This window comes from Leucoraja erinacea, chromosome 25 (genome assembly GCF_028641065.1).
Source record: "Leucoraja erinacea ecotype New England chromosome 25, Leri_hhj_1, whole genome shotgun sequence".
In the NCBI taxonomy this organism is placed as follows: domain Eukaryota; kingdom Metazoa; phylum Chordata; class Chondrichthyes; order Rajiformes; family Rajidae; genus Leucoraja; species Leucoraja erinaceus.
In genome coordinates this window covers 17,984,061-18,001,018 of record NC_073401.1, presented here as the reverse complement: position 1 = coordinate 18,001,018, position 16,958 = coordinate 17,984,061, and the positions used below count along the sequence as shown (strand labels likewise).

Genomic DNA, 16,958 nt, shown 5'->3' with positions numbered 1-16,958 from the left:
TCCGCTCAGGTGTTTGCTTGCAGTTCTATGGAGGCTGAGACCTTCAGTTTCCAGTGGAAGATGATCAGGCCATTCCATCGTTGTTGCCTTTCATCCACTAATTCCAAATGGTTTGCATCATTCTTGTGCCGACACTGTCTAGGAATGGGGACGACAAGGGCCAAAATAATTTTAAAAGCTATGTCAGTGTCTCGGACAAAACGGCAGGTGAAATAAAAACTAAAGTATATAGTTGTGGGAAGAAAAACGAGGTTTCCCCAGGTGGAGTACGCTTGAGCCTAAACACAAACACTTGTAAATAATCAACTGATAAATGATGTGTTAATCTCACAGGGATAGGTTTATAAGCGAATGGAGAAGAGTGAGAGATATTTAGAATGTTTGAGAGCCGAGGAGAAGGAGAGAAAGAGGTGTAATGACCAGGAATTGGCTTGGCCATGTAGAAACAAGGAACTGCAAGTGCTGGTTTACAAAAGAAGACACAGTGTGCTGGAGCAGTATCTCCGGAGAATGTGGACCGGTGACTTTATCGGGTTCTGAAGAAGGGTCCCGATTGGAAACAACACATATCCATGTTCTCCAGAGCCACTGAGTTACTCCAGCACTTTGTGTCTTGAGTGGATTGGAGGTGATCTTTTTGAGTGCTGGAGGGGACTGTCCTTGTGTTTATGATGTGGGAGCCGCGGGTGCAAACTGCTGGTCACATTGCCGTTGTTTTTCTTGCAGGCATACTTCCGACAGGGTGTTGCCCTCCAGTACCTTGGCCGGCATGCAGATGCGCTGGCTGCGTTTGCGTCGGGGCTGGCTCAGGATCCAAAGAGCCTGCAGCTGCTGGTCGGGATGGTGGAGGCCACCATGAAATCTCCTCTCCGAGGTAAGGGGCAAAGTGTCGGTCACAAGGGAACGGGTGGGATGCCCTCTTTCAGCCAAATCCCCTGAAAACTACATACAGCGAACCCAGATATTGAACTGTCATTCTTCTTCTTGCTCCTAGAATTGTCATTTTGATTTGAAATAAACCTTGCTTGTTAACAGTTGTGGGAAAGAACGGCAGATGCTGGTTTAGATAGACCCAAAAAACACTGGAGTAACTGAGTGGGTCAGACAGCCAGAGTTCTGCCTGGCACACTGAGTTACTCCTGCGCTTTGTGTCCATCTTTGGTATGAACCAGCATCTGCAGTTCCTTCCCCACACAAAGTTAGAGCTGATGTAATTTGTAACCATCCACTCTTGCATCCTCTGGGGAAAACTCTGATAGTCCTGTCCTGGCAAAAAATTGCCCCGTCTAGTATACTACCTGTCCTGTGTGAATTGTTGTGAAGATGAAGAATAACTTTTTCTCCCAGAGAGTTGTGAATGTGTGGCATTCTCTGCCACAGAAGGCAGTGGAGGCCAATTCACTGGATGTATTCAAGAGAGAGTTGGATGTAGCTCAGAGCTAACGGAATCAAGAGAGATGGGGGCAAAGCAGGTACGGGGTAGTGATTCTGGATGATCAGTCATGATCATATTGCACCTATTTTCTATGTTTCTATTTTTCTATGTTTCCGCAGAGTCCCTGGAACCGACATATCAGAAGCTACAGAAGATGAAGCTAGACAAGAGTCCATTTGTGGTGGTGTCTGTCATTGGGCAGGAGCTGCTCACCGCAGCGCACCACAGCGCCTCTGTCGTGGTTCTGGAGGCTGCGCTGAAGATTGGAACGTGCAGCTTGAAGCTCCGCGGCTCCGTGTTCTCTGCCCTGAGCAGTGCTTACTGGGCGTTAGGGAATACCGAGAAGAGTATTGGCTACATGCAGCAGGACTTCGATGTAGCCAAGACTTTAGGTAACGTCTACAAACATCTTTCTTGCTAATCGGAGTTTAAATTGAGTGCTACAGGATCTCAACCTTAACTCAGCATGTGTTGTTATTTATTAAGATAGAATGCTTTTTAATGGAAGTTCTAGTTTAAAAGGGAACTATTATATTACTTGCAGATGTAGAAGTGTCTCCAAACTGCTATCATATATATATATTAAACAGTATTTCAGAAATCACTTTGTTCACTCTGTCAAGAGTCAAGGGTGTTTTTATTGTCATATGTCCAAAACAGAACAATGAAGTTCTTACTTGCAGCAGCACAACAGAATATGTAAACATAATACTCTGTAAAATACATAATAAACAACAACAAAAAGTTCAGTATATATAAATCCAACAGACAAATAAATAGTTATTTAGTTAGTTGTTAAGATTATTTTGCTTTGGGCAAATCGGCATTGATGGTGTAACACCAGCACTACATTCTTAAAGGGCCAGTCCCACTTTTACGACCTAATTCACGACCTCTGCCGAGTTTGCCCTCGACTCATACTCACAGCATGGCCGTCACAAGGTCGTACGAGGTCGTAGGTAGGTCGTAGCAGGCCATGATGCTAGTCGTAGGTACTCATGGCATCAAGTAGGTCGGGGCGTTTTTCTAGCATGATGACAAATGTCGACGAGTAAAAAAAAAAGTTGTGAATTAGGTTGTGAAAGTGGGACAGGCCCTTAACTGGAACTTGTTACTGATGGTAGAAACAGAATGCTGGAGTAGCTCAGCGGGACAGGCAGCATTTCTGGATAGAAGGAATGTGTGACGTTTTGGGTCAAGGCCCTTCTTCAGACTGAGAGTCAGGGGAGAGGGAAACACGGATAAGGAAGGGTGAGGTGTGTAAATGAGACATCAAAGGAGATGGAGATCAAAGAAAATGTAGAATAGATCATTGTTGGCTAGGAGAAGTTGACAACAAAACATACGGAGGTAAAATATTATCAGTGGGGCAGTAAGACTGGTTCGGATTACTAGGAAGGGAGAGGGATGGAGGGAGAGGAAAAGCGAGGGTTACTTGAAGTTAGAAAAGTCAATGTTCATACCACTGGGGTGTGAGCTGCCCAAGCGAAATATGAGGTGCTGTTCCTCCAATTTGCACTGGGTCACACTCTGACAATGGAGGAGGCCCAGGACAGAAAGTTCAGTATAGGAATGGGAGGGAGAGCTAAAGTATTTAGCAACCAGGAGATCATGTAGGTTTAGGCGGACTCAGCGGAGGTGTTGGGTTGGGAACAGTATTGGAAACTGATTGTGTTTGATACTGAACTGCCCTGCGTTCATGTGGGCTGCGAGGCAGGGTTCATGTTTCAGGCCAGTGACTGTTCATTGAATGTTTGCTTTCACCATGAGTGCATTCTGGCTGAGTTTGTGGTTTGGTTTAGTTTTGAAATGCAGCGCGGAAACAAGCCCCTGCGCTGACCAGCGATCCCTGCACGCTAACACTATCCTACACACTAGGGACAATTTACAACTATACCGAGCCAATTAGCCTATGTATTTAGGGTGTGGGAGGGAAAAAGGACCTCTCGGAGAAAACCCACGTAGGTCACGGGGAGAACGTATAAACTCCGTACAGACAAGCACCCACAGTCGGGATCGAACCGGGGTCTCTGGCACTGTCAGGCAGCAACTCTACTGCTGCGCCACCGTGCCGCGGAACCAGTGCCGAAGTTCATGCACTTGTAGCAGTTCATCCATTTCCCAAAGTGTTGGAACCTTCCTCCACTATGGCCTGTGTAGGAAGGAACTGCAGGTGCTGGTTTAAACCGAAGATAGATGCAAAATGCTGGAGTAACTCAGCGGGACAGGCAGCATCTTTAGAGAGAAGTTTCGGGTCGGGACCCTTCTTCAGAGTCCAGTGAGGCGAGGAAGCGTTTGTTGAGGGCGTGAATTTGGCGTAGTTTGGGTCTGAGGAAGGGTCTCAACCCATACCGTCACACATTCCCTCTCTCCAGAGATGCCTGGCCTAGACTGACCCAGGGCGAGGGAGAGCGTCACCTCGAGTGCGTTGCTCCACTGGGTAACACGGCAAAATGATAATTCCGCCTTTGTATGGATATGGAAACAGTTTGGGTGGAGATGAGAAATAATGAAGGGAAGCAGCCACTTGAGTACAGGTCTACTAACAGTAACCACATGGTAGGACGGACTAGAACGGATGAAATAATGGGAGCTTGTCAGAAAGTGAAGGCTGTAAAGTGAGCTGGCAAATTATGTGAAAGGATTGTTCAACTAAAAGGCAGTGATGGGCATTTTAAGGGATACTTCCGAACACACAAAGTGGATCCATCCCAATGAGAAGGGGAAAGTCCCAGGGGACAATATCATCTATGGTTAAGGGTATTAATAGTCTGAAAAGGATTTAATTGTTGCAAAGCTACATGGCAGGTTGGAAGATTGGAGAAAATATATTTAAAAAGGCAATAATATAAAAAAGACCCAAAGACGAACAAGGGAGGAAAAATCTGATTACAAGGTAGCTAGAGATGTAAAAGACATCAGAGATACTAGAGACATTGGTATCTTGCTCAGTGCTCAGGTGCTACTCTGAGTCATGTTGGTGGAATCACACTATAGAGAGGCGTGTTGCTGGTTTGAACCCACCAGGAGCTGGGACTTGGGAAAGATGGGTGGGAGGTGGGGGGGCTGTCGTTCCACAGCACTGAACGTTAAAGTGATCCACAGCCTCAGAGGTAGGTGTGGAACGCACCACTGAGGAAAAGCGCAGAGGGGGGACCGCCGTGAGGGGGTGGTCTGGGAGAACCCCCTGGTCTGGGGGGATCACCATGAGGTAGGGGCGAGGAGGGGGGTAACAAAGGAAGATCTGGTGTGGAATGCTTTGTGACTTTGTCAGCGCCCTTTATATAGCGACTCTTTGCATACCTCGGGTATGCAAAGCAAAGAAGTTCCCTGTGTCTTATCACATGTGACAATAAAGCATTTATTAAGTGTCTGCCGGTCGGTCACAAATACTTCATGCGTTATAAACCTTTGACCGTCTCATTGATAATTCCTCAAATGTGGACAGAAGTTTAAAATCAAAGTTACAGCGAAAAATAATATTAGATTGCAGAAACAAAGAACTGCAGATGATGGTTAATGCAGAAAAGTGCTGGAGTAACTCAGCAGGTCAGGCAGCATTTCTGGAGAACATGGGCAGGTGTCGTTTTGGGTTGGGACCCTTCTTCAGTCGTTGAAGAAGGGCCTCAACCCCAAAAGTCACTTATTCATGTTCCCCAGAGGTGCTGCCTCTCCTGCTGAGTTACTCCAGCATTTTGTGTCCTATTTTGCATTGAAATGTCAGTCCATACATTTCACTCAATGATAGAATTGTAAAGAAAGATTAAAATAAATTATACATCTTGCAGCACAGCATTGCGCAGTGATAGTCTGTGCAGAAATAGAGGCATGGAGTCCTGCAGCACAGAAACCGCCCCTTTGGCCCAACTCGCCCATGCTTACCAAAAATGCCCCATCAAAGCTGGTCCCACTTGCCTGTGTTTGGTGCCTGTGCCAAGTGGGATCATTCTTATCATGTACCCATCCAAATGTCTTTTAAATGTTGTTGTTGTTGTATCAGCATCAACCACCTCTTCTGGCAGCTCGTTCAGTATACCCCTCCCCCGTGTGAAAACAGTCCTCTCGAGCTCCAATTACATCTTTCCCCTCTCACCTTAAATTTCTGTGGTTCTTGGTTTGGTTCTTGGCCCTACCCTGGTTAAAAGACTCTGCATTCACCCCATCCGTTCGCCTCAAAATTTTATGCACATCTATAAGATCACCTCTGAGCCGCGCTCCTGCGCTCCACCCTCTCCCTCTAACCTCAGGTCCTCGAGTCTGGCAAGATCCTCGTGAATCCTCTCTGCACCTTTTCCAGCATGGATGGTTGAAAAATGCAGCTCATGTTAACTTCCTAGACCCCACTAATCTCTGTGTAACCCTTGCTCCCTAAAATTGCTTGATTAGTGAGTCGCTCATTCCCACGGCTCCATTACTGAAGCTCCTTACTGGTTTCTGTGATGGTATTGCAATCTTCAGTTTTGGAGATTGATATTTTGCAGGAAATTGTAGGCATTATTTTTAATTGTATTAGTATATTATTTAGATTTAGATTGCTTTCAATTTTGTTAGCAATATCAAACAGCAAAATCTGTGTCACAGCCATTTGTCAGAAATTCTGAATGTAAATAGTCTGAACATCTCAATTAGCTTCTGGTTATAATTTTCTGCCTGGTAACCAACATATTGCTGCTCAGTGGCACAGCGGTAGAGTTACTGTCTCATACCGCCAGGGACCCGGGTTCAATCCAGACCACGAGTGCTGTCTGTACGGGGTTTGTACGTTCTCCCTGTGATTATGTTTGTTTCCTCGTGATGCTCCGGTTTCCTCCTACATTGCAAAGACACACGGGTTTGTAGGTGAATTGGCTTCGGTAAATTGTCCCTAGCGCGTAGGATAGTGCTGGTGTATGGGGTTATCGCTGGTCGGCATGGACTTGGTGGGCTGAAGGGCCTGCCTCCACGCTGTATCTCTAAAATCTAAATGTCTCATATATAAATATGGTGTTTAACACAGTTTTGTCCATCACTGAACAACCCACTGTAGTTGAAGAGATATCAGTGTTGCATATGTACACAACTGGTTTAAATTTTGTATTCATAAGACATCAAAACAATATAAATCAAATATAAAAAAAGCATGTCGAAACTCAGAGCTACCAGTGAGGAACAGCCATAGATATAATGAAAGCAATGAATCACGTATGAAAAGCCAGGGAAACCTGCCAATAAAAGGAAGGAAAAGGAGAAAATATTAAACAACCTCAAATATATTTTTTCCAAAATCCATGTGTTTGCCATCTGGGAACTTACTAATGAAAATAAGGCGTTTAAATTTTCATCAATTAGGAAATTCACAAGAAAATTATGACATTTATTTATAATGTGTTTTATAATGATTGAAATTACTGTAACAATATTTTTTATCCGAGATCTGCGTGTGTCGTTCTCCGGTTCCTTCAGTGCCACTTTCTGCTCCTTCCTCGGAGCTGGGAATTTGACATTTAAATGAGGAATCTCACCCACTACAGCTTTCGGAGTCTTCCCCCGTGAAGTTGAATGTGCATTTGCAACCAGCAGTTCATTCTGCTGCCCTCCCTTTCGTGGCTCGTAAATGACGCCACGTGTTGGGGAGTCGAACCGGGGATTAAAAAAAAATATTACAAATAGCGGCTGCTGAGAGACCACGTCAAAATGTTCCATTCAGAAACCCGGCCTCCATCTCCCAAACAAAGGGGGAAAGTCTGAGAATGAAGAGGGATAAAAGCCGGGAAGCCATTGTCAAGATAGTGACGGTAATTGTGAAATAAAATTATTTTTCAGCATGAAGGTATCAGAACAAAGAAAATGGCATTGAATTATGTTCATGTCTAGATATTTATCTGTGGAATTTTTGGAAGGAACTGCAGATGCTGGTTTAAACCAGAGATAGACACAAAATGCTGGAGTAACTCTGCTGGTCAGGCAGCATCTCTGAAGAAAAGGAATAGGTGATGTTTCAGGTCGAGACCCTTCAGTCTGAGAGTCAGGATCTATGATATTGTGCAGGGAAAGCTCATTATTTATATTTATTTATGCTGTGAGTAAGAAAAGCACAGTTTACACAAAGTTTATTTAGGTTCATTGATGTGGGTGATCTCTTATCATGAACGTTTGGTGGAGGCACAAGGCAATATAGATGCTGGAATCTTGGAGCACTGGAGGAATTCAGCAGCTTAGGCAGCATCTGCGGAAGGAATGGATAGGTGACATTTTTGGGCCAGAAGATAGACACAAAATGCTGGAGTAACTCAGCGGGACAGGCAACATCTCTGGAGAGATGATGTTTGGCGTTGAGCCACTTCTTCAATCCTTTATCAGACTGATTACATGTGGAAAAACCTGATTGACCATTTGTTTTTAAAGAAAGGAGCTGCTCGCCATTATATTCACGACTGCGAGCACACCGCCTTCCAGCTGCAGGTTCCCTCTGAGGCCATCCGTAAACATTGCAGCTGGTCGACGACTTGCATTCCCTTCCACTGCAGGAATGCAGAGATAGTTGCAGGCTTGCATGTACAGAAGCTGGAAATCACAGTCCACACATTTACATGTGTACGCCTTAAGATGTTCCTGTCAGTCGGTGCACTCTGCATTGAATCCAATACATCACCGCTGAACATTCTTCATTCAAAAAAAAAAATGCAAAGAAAGAAAGTCAGTTATTTCCTGTTGGTTTTCAGAGATCGAGACGATCTGGTGTTTCCTCAAGGGGAGGAAAGGGGCTGCACAGCTGTGAGTCTGGAAAAAGTTTGAGCTGCAGTAGTCATTAGCCCGCAGTTGACCTCAAGATGCTCCTTCTTCGACTCTTTCCTTGCCAGTGGTACCCAGTGGCTGGGCCAGCCATGGACTGAGCTTGGACACTGGTGTTCCCCCCTGCCTGTGTATCCAAACCATCCCCACTTCCTCCATTGGACACTCATCTGGTGCTCACTTCTGATGGCCCGCTATTCCGTGTATGTTAGGCTACGAGAAAGCTCTTCAACGTAATTAGCTTTGGCAGCCTCACAGAGTCCTCGTTGGGCTGGTTTAAGTGGGCATGGAAAGTTAAGCAAACACAGACTAAAGATTTCAGTCTGGATTCATTTGAAGCCTTTGAGGATGAATTAAATGAGCACAATTACATTGAAAAGTATTGAAATTACTCCTCATAATGGTACAATAAAATGGGGAAAAGATTTCACTGAAAACACACGGTATTTTACTGGGATTATGTCAAGTATACTTGGGATTTATCCAGAGCTGATATTTGCTGCTTTTCTTCCTGATGGTAACTACTTAATGTCTCGAAAGTGGGGCCAGCGTATTTCCTCAGGCCTTGCAAAGGATTGTCGTTCAACAGTCAAGTGCCAGCTGACTGTAAAATGACTCGCAGAGTTTTCAGTAGAATCCCCTTTATCATAAAGGGATATTATGACTTCAGCAAAGTGGTTAGCTAAGTGCCTGGGTAAAGTAGTTTGAGATATTTACACAATTGTGTCTTTCTAACAGCTTTAATATAGGAACCCATCCAAGAATGCATCAGAAAAGGCAGCCAGTGAGAGCAGGGGAGAGGTAGTGAGCATTTTCTGTTCGAGAGCAGATTCGGCAGCAAACATCGAATATCACTTTGTCTCCACAGATGCTACTTGATTTGCTTTGGTCTTTAAACATGTGTGGTAACAGGCCCGCTGATCCACTGAGTCCTTGCCGATGTGATATTTGTTATTTCATTTTAATTACTTTGCAAAAATTTCTAAACACTTGTTTTTACTTTTTTATTATGGGGTATTGTGTGTAGATTAATGATTTAAAAAAAAAGAATTTAATCAATTTTAGAATAAGGCTGTAATGTAACAAAATGTGGAAAAAGTAAAGAGGTCTGAATATTTTCTGAATTCAGAAATACAGGGAATGTAAATAAAATAGGAAATGGCATAAAATAAACAAATAAATGAGGAATGGCATAAAATAAACAAATAAATGTTTTGGAAAAATTCCTCCCTGTTATTCAAGGTGAATGTGGAAGAAGATTGTGAAAGTAACGCTAGGCTGAGTGGGGGGAGAGAGGTGGGTTGGCAGATGAAATCCGAGAGAATGTCTGAGTAATTTGTCCCTGTCTTCACTCTCCCATCCTTCCAAGGTCACAGCAAAGGGCGAGATAGTGGACAGGATAACAAAAGATAAAGGTTGAACCTGTGAATTAGTGAGATAACGCTTAGAAGCAGGCCCTCCAGCCCACTGAGGCCACACCGATCATCAATCACCCGTTTACACCAGCTCCATGTTATCCCACTTTCTCATCCACGTCCTACACACCAGGGGCAGTTTACAGAGGGCCGATTCACCTACAAACCCGCACGTCTTTGGGATGCGGGAGGAAAGCGGAGGAAGTCCACGCAGTCACAGGGAGAACATGCACACTCCACACAGACAGCACCCAAGGACAGGATCGAACCGGGATCTATGGTGTTATGAGGCAGTAGCTCTAGCAGGATTCATAATGATGTAACAGATCGCGGCATGGCCAGGTTCATATGGTCTTTCTGTGAACAATAACGCTGTGTTTCAGTGTGAGCTCTGGGATGAAAGGAGGAGCAGTGAGAGCATGAATGAGGAATCTGGCACCGAGACACAATGTGAAGCAGTGGTGACCAGGCTCCTCTGTTGTAACCACCGCATCCTCTGATGTTAAATGTGAGCAGTGCTAGCAGTGATAGGATCTAATTTCAAGTTTGCTGAGAACACATTACTGGCTCGAGCAGTAAATGGTTTGGAGGATAGTCACAGACCTCAAGATGGCTCGGACAAACTAGTGATCTGAGAAAATGCATAACTAACTGGTTATTAGCCTCGTGTTAGCCTCAGAAATCCTTCTAGACAATTTTCACACATCAACCTCTTCCACTTTATTGTGCTTCCTGCCACATCAGTAGTGGAGAAGGTTTCTGTGCTATACCTTTTGTAGCTCCTTAGAAAATGAAGCAAGCCTGTGTGCAGTAAGCTTTGGACAACAACCAGGCTGGGGCTGATGAGTGGCAAGTAATCCTGGGTTTCAAAAGCACCAGGGAATCATCCTCCCCCTTTGCTAAAAAGGTACAGCAAGGGCAGCACAGTGGTAGAGTTGCTGCCTCATAGCTCACTGCAGGTGCTGTCTACACGGAGTTTGTACATTCTCCCTGTGACCTGCATGGGTTTTCTCCGGGTGCTCCGGTTTCCTCCCGTACTCCAGTCGTACAGGTTTGTAGGTTAATTGGCTTCCGTAAAATTGTAAATTGTCCTTAGTGTGTGGTACAGTGCTAGTGTATGTGGTGATCATCAGCCAGCATGGACTCAGTGGGCCGAAGGGCCTGTTTCCACGTTCTATCTCTAAAGTCTAAAGATGTGCCCATGCCAACAAACGGCTCCACCAGGACTGAGTCGCCAACTATCAGAGTTCTTGGGGTCAACATTGATCGGCACTTAACTGGATCACTCGCATAAACATTTGTCACAAGAGGTCAGTGAGTGGGCTTCTGATGAAGAATAACTCGTCACCTGGCCCTCTAAACTCTTTCCAGCATCCAGGCATAAACACGAATTGTGGTGAAATATTATTCAGGTGCAGGGGAATGACAACCTCTACAAGTTAGCCTCCGAGCCACACAACAGCCCAACTAGAAAATGAATTCAATTTCCTTCCTCATCAATGAGTCAAATACCTTAACTCTGTGGCTGAGGAGCTCGCTGGTGGTGCTTCATTTCGTAAGCAGGGGAAAGGGCAATTACTGCTGGGCATCTAAAGCTGCCTTTACCGGTGATTCCCACATTCTTTCTCAGGAATAAAAGTGCCATTTACTGTCGAAAAATGTGATAGCTATTCATTCTGAGCAAAGGCAAGGTGGAATGATCCAGCTTTGAAGTGGACACAGGAGACGATCCTTTGGTGCTATAAGTCTGTGCATGTGAAGGTACAGTTGAGAAAGACATTGAGAGAGGCGCGGTGGATCCTTGGCATGTTTAGTGGAGCTCTAGTGAAGAGAAGCAAGAGTTATGTTGCATGCTTCTTTGGATTATTGTACCCTTGAGCACTATGGTTGAGAAATATGCCTTGGAGATGGTGCAGAAAAAAAATTACTGGAAGACGATGAAAACTTTACAGTGGAGAAACGTCTTGTCCGCAGAGCAGTGGCAATCTAGGGCAGATTTGACAGTGGTGTTGAAAGTCATAATATAAAAAGTGAATCATTTTGTGTCTGAAGGATCAGTAGACACAGATCTGTAAATGGGCAAAGAATCGATGAGTTTAAAAGGGAATAGAATAATGTGGTAAGCATGTAGAAGGGTCTCGACCCAAAACGTCACCCATTCCTTCTCTCCAGAGATGCTGCCTGTCCCGCTGAGTTACTCCACCTTATTCTGTCGATAATGTGATGTAACCTTTGCGAGGTTAAGGAGAATGAGCAGAGGGGTAGAATTAATTAGATAGCTCTTTCAAAGAGTTGTCATGGGCAGTACGGGCCAGTGGGCTTGGATCTGTGTTAGTACTCATTGATTCTGTGTTGGACTTGCTTTGCTTAAGACCTGAAATGCCTGTTCTGATGTGCACTGAGGTCCAGGCGAAGTGTATATTTTTGTATATCCCACCAGTGGAATACAACAGATTTACCCCAGAAATTGATCACAGGAATGTTGCATACTTTGCAGCTCGCTAAAAAAGATTTGTTTATCTGATAAATGTTGTAGCATTTTGTACATCTGACATTTTGTCTTCCATTTTCAAACCTCGCAGAGATGTCCACACGCGCTATTTCATGCATTGTTGATTGTGACACGGTCACAGATGTCATCATAGCGTTAAACGGCATAGAACAAACAGGCTCTTCGACCCAACTTGGCCATGCTGACCAAGGTGTTTCTTTGAGCTCGTCCCACTTGTCTGCATTTGGCCCTGCAGGCCAAACCTTTTCTAAACCTTTTCTATCCACGTCCCTGCCCTTACATTCACGCCCCTTATTTGTTCGTAAATCCTCAGCCATGTTGTCATTGCAACTCACAGAATGCATATCTCCTGCAGTAGTCTCACCTCAACCTGCCCAATGGGTCTGCAGCTGCTGAATGACCTGCCTCGCCGCGTTTGCTGTGGGCATTGAGGTCATGTAGCGGAAGCACAAAAAGTTAGTTCTCACAAAGCACCACTCTTGTTTGCCAACCCTTCATCTCTGTCCTCCGCACATTACACTTCACCACAAAGTGCTTTCCAAGCTGCCAGGAGTCAAAGTCGTTCTGTTTGACATTTGGAAAGCAGTTTCCTGCTGGAAGGGCAGTCCCACATCAGCTGGGAAACGAGCTCAGATGTTTTTTGTTTTTTTTTGCATCAGCGTTGATGAATGAATTGGCCGCTGCAATGTGACCCAGTGTGTCAGGGAAGGCGCAGGGCTAAGTGCTCGTCTTGACCTGGTATTTGTAACACAGATAATGCGCAGGAATGGATGCTGCAGTGTGTGTCGGGGGAGTCATTGCAAAGTCAAGGTGAAATGTCTGGGAGTTGGAAATGCTCAAAACCTGGCGATTTGGATAGCACTTCCCTGATAAAGGTAACGATAAGGATCAAATCAACTGATGTCATTGAATGGACCAGTATGGAATAATTGCTAAGGTGTAACATTGAGCAGACAGTGCTACTGGAACTCAGAGTGGTATGGGCGAACCACATAATGCATCGACAAATTAAAAATGAAATGAAGGAAAATAGTGCAAATAGAGACACTGCACCTCACAGTGCAAATGGAAGATATTGAGCTCAGCATGGAACCACACAGACAACAAATCAAACGGATAAACAGAGCAGAATAGAGGGAGCAGGCAAGAAAGCAGATCAGTTTAAAAATAATGGAATAGACAACAGATCAAATCTGCAAAGAATTGTCTCGGCTGACGGCCACTTGATGGATAATAACTTAAAAGGCTGTACTGTACCCCCCCAAGGATTCACAAGGATATTATGATTAAGGTACCTTCCTGAAACAGAGAAACCAAAGTAAACACCACTATTTTAATGTTAGTGAACTGCCGCGAAGATCAATTATTTTGCTGCAAATGAGAGCTGGATAAAATAAAGAAATCCCAAGTGCAGATGGAAATGTTCCTGAATACTGATCAACAATGGAGCAGCTTGGTGAAGCACTCTTCGCCATTGAATGTGTATCATTAAACAAAGCCAGCTGGACAATATACTATCACCTTTAAAATTGGAACAAGATGAACACAGACTAATATATATTCATCAGTATTGATTTTATTCCATTTCAGTGAATGGAATTGAACATGTCGGATAAATATGACAATGGTTATTTGTACAGCAGTTTACAAAATGGCAGCCGACTATGATTCTGAGATAAAATTCAATCTGGTCAATCCGACTGACTTGTGAAAATTCATTGGTATTGTTACTGGTTTATTATTGTCACACAGAACATAATAGGTGTTGGATTGTCTGAAGTCCATTGTGATAAGCTACGTATGTTCAGCTCCTGGTGAAACTTAAAGCAATGATGATTCAGGGCAAGTCCTGGGAGCAGACAGGCTAGAGTGTCGTTTAAGAGGCATTTGGAAGGTCAGGAATGGAGGGAGATGGATGATAGGCAGGCAGATGAGATGAGATTGGTTTGTCCTGCATCACGTTCGGCACAGACTCCGTGGGCCAATGGGCCTATTACCGTGCTGTACTGTTCTAAGTTCTAGAAGACAATGAGAACTCACTGCAAGATTTATGTTGAGATGGTGTGTGAAGGTTTTTAGTGCCAGGCCCCGGTACTTAAAGCTCGGTCCAGTATTGCTTCCTATTTATTTAAATGCCGCCCTGCACGCACAAACTCAAAGTCAAGTGGCCAACTCTGCTGACCTTAACAAACTGGGAGAGGCAATGGAACCGATGGAAGGAATTTTGAAATTCCAGAATGATTGGGCCAGTATAGGTTTGTGCGAAAAACAAATGGGAGTTGATACGGAATGCAGCACGCCTCGCGTAGGAGCCAAAAATCACTGGTGCTGTGAATAGTGTTGAAATAGTTAAGAGTAATGTGAAAGCAGAAGCAAGTGTGCTTCCAAATGGAGGAGACCCAAGGAAGGGCAGATGGTGGCAAAACACAAAGTGCTGGAGGAACTCCAGTGGAGCTGCGATTGAACAGGAATCCGACAACTGGAGCATTGTGGCCGTCTTTAGATGCCACTCACTCCAGGAAGGGTTGGAGGAGGATACAACAGAACTCCGCCGTAATGATTCCAAGGGTGGAAGACTTCAGTTACATGAAGAAGCTGGGGTTGTTCTCCTTGGAGCAGACGAGGTCACGAGAGTTAGTGATAAAAAGTTGTCATAATTATGAAGCGTGTAGACAAAAGAGATCGACTATTCCCAGTTGCGGAGGGAGCAAGAACTGAAGCACATAGAACGAGGATGATTGACAAAAGAAGCAAAACTGATGTTTTGGGAATTTATTTTTCACAGTGAATCAAATCCGTTGCCTGAAGTGGGAATGGAGGCAGAATCATGACAGCAGTCAAACGGGAGCTGGAGGCTTATCCGAGAGTTAACAGGTCCTGTGGGCGAGGGAAGGGAATAGGATTAGTTGGAATGTTCATAACCTTCAGGCTGAACATCCCGCTGTGCTGTAACTACGCTGTCATTCTGTGCTTACATGTTCATTTGGAATCCTTCTGCTTGTGAAGATTCATTGGTTAAATACAAAGACACGGGCCCAGAATACTAGCGCGCCCACAACTAACTGTTTTGGCACGATCACCGTCCCACGCGTGGCTTCGTCATCAGACTGCTGCACATCTCAGTTGCCTTTGGCCTCAGGCAGAGGCAAGGCAGGGTCACGCATTGTCCGCAACCCTGGAGTGCTCGGGGCAGGATTGGGGTTGTGGATTGAGGTTGCCATTGGTAACCAGGGAGGATTTGTAGCTCGAGAGCAACAGTGCAGTTTGGAGAATCGGGAGCATGTGAGAGGTTGTTGTGATTGTCGGCAGAATGGGAGATAAAAGGGGAAGGTACATGCGTTGTGGGAAGGAGTTGGGGAAATTGATCCAACTGATATAATGGACCAAAAAGGTTTGCTGAGCCATTATTTAGTGGTTATCCCGGAGTGGCAGAAGGTGGAACGGCTTGGTCTAAGTTCCACTGAAGGACTCTCACAGGGAAGTGGTACTGGGCATAACATCACCCCCTGCAAAACACAAAGTGCTGGAGGGACAAGCAGCATCTGTGGAAGCAAAACTCAGATATATTTGAGGTTGGGACCTTTTTTCAGACTGATGTGGTAGAAGGGGAGGGGGTGAAGGGTGGAAGAGTTTTCTCCCAGCATTCTCCCCAGCTACTCCCATCAGTCTGAAGAAGGGCCCCGACCCTAAATATCACCTGAGTTTTCCCACCACCAATGCTGCCTGACCCGCTGCGTTCCACCAGACTGGCTCTCTTCCCGACTCAGTCTCATATTGGACGAAGGAGACAAAAGGAACTGCAGATGCTGGAATCTTGGCCCAAACTCTAAGTGCTGGTGGAACGCAGTGGGTCAGGCAGCGTCCATTTGCAGGGGTGATGTTAACTGCAGATGTTAGTTTACAAAAAAATACATAAAGTGCTGGTACAGAGTTGCTGCCTGGCGCTCTGAATAACTCTGGGCATTACACAGCATAATAAAAGACACAAGGTACAGCTTTGTGTACTAGTATAGATGTCCTCGCCTGAAGGCTTGCATTCGACGGGATTGGGAACTCGCCCGAAGGCTCGGCAGATGTTGTAACCGGGAGGGAGCTGTAGAAATCAGATTTGAGGAGGGTAAATCGGGATAATGCCACCAGGCCCTTCAGGTGGGCTGCACGGAGGCGCCCATGGGACACAAAGATGGCCGGACGAGGAGAGGGAACTGCTCCAGTACATCGAGCACGCGGGCCGACCGTACTTTGGACTTTGAATAATGGCGCCAATGTAATATCGGCAAAAAGGGTTCACTGTGGAGTTGCGTATGTGGGAAAAAAAGCACTATTGAGATGAATTTTCAGCGTGGTGCAAATAAAAATTGGAAATGGTTGTCATAGTATATTGCTCCACCAAAAATTAATGTTCCGTTGTATAATGCTGAAAAGGCCAGGTTCACCTCGCCGTCGATAAACTGGCTGACTAGTTCCAGCCAGTCGTCCATTCCTGAAGCGCCAACACACGGCGTGGCGAGGCGTGACTTCCTGAAGTGTGTCATTTCCGAGGTGTGATGCTTCTGAAATAGGTGATGGATGATGCAAGATTTCTAATTAAATAGATCTGCAGGAATCCGGGGTTAATTACCTCTCATAAATAGTGCTGCCCCCTGAGAATTAGCCGGCTGTTCAAATACATTGTGGATTAAGTGCATCCCTTCTAATGAGCACAAGCTCTTGTGCTGAATTAATAATGTTGGTGGATTTAAAAAATCTTATAAATTTTATTGCCCGGCCTAATATTTGACTATTTATTGGAATGTCGCCGTAATGATCGCAAGTTGTGAGTCAC

General features: G+C 45.0%; 1 protein-coding gene across 4 annotated transcripts in view; it reads left to right on the top strand.

The window, feature by feature from the left end:
- ttc28 (tetratricopeptide repeat domain 28) overlaps positions 1-16,958 on the top strand; it is a 502,085-nt gene that overhangs the window by 285,447 nt on the left and 199,680 nt on the right. For all 4 annotated transcript variants that reach the window (XM_055655876.1, XM_055655877.1, XM_055655878.1 and 1 more), the window contains 2 exons: positions 727-874; positions 1,555-1,827. In XM_055655876.1, the coding sequence (XP_055511851.1) occupies positions 727-874; positions 1,555-1,827 (421 nt within the window). The remainder of the gene's footprint in view (positions 1-726; positions 875-1,554; positions 1,828-16,958) is intronic.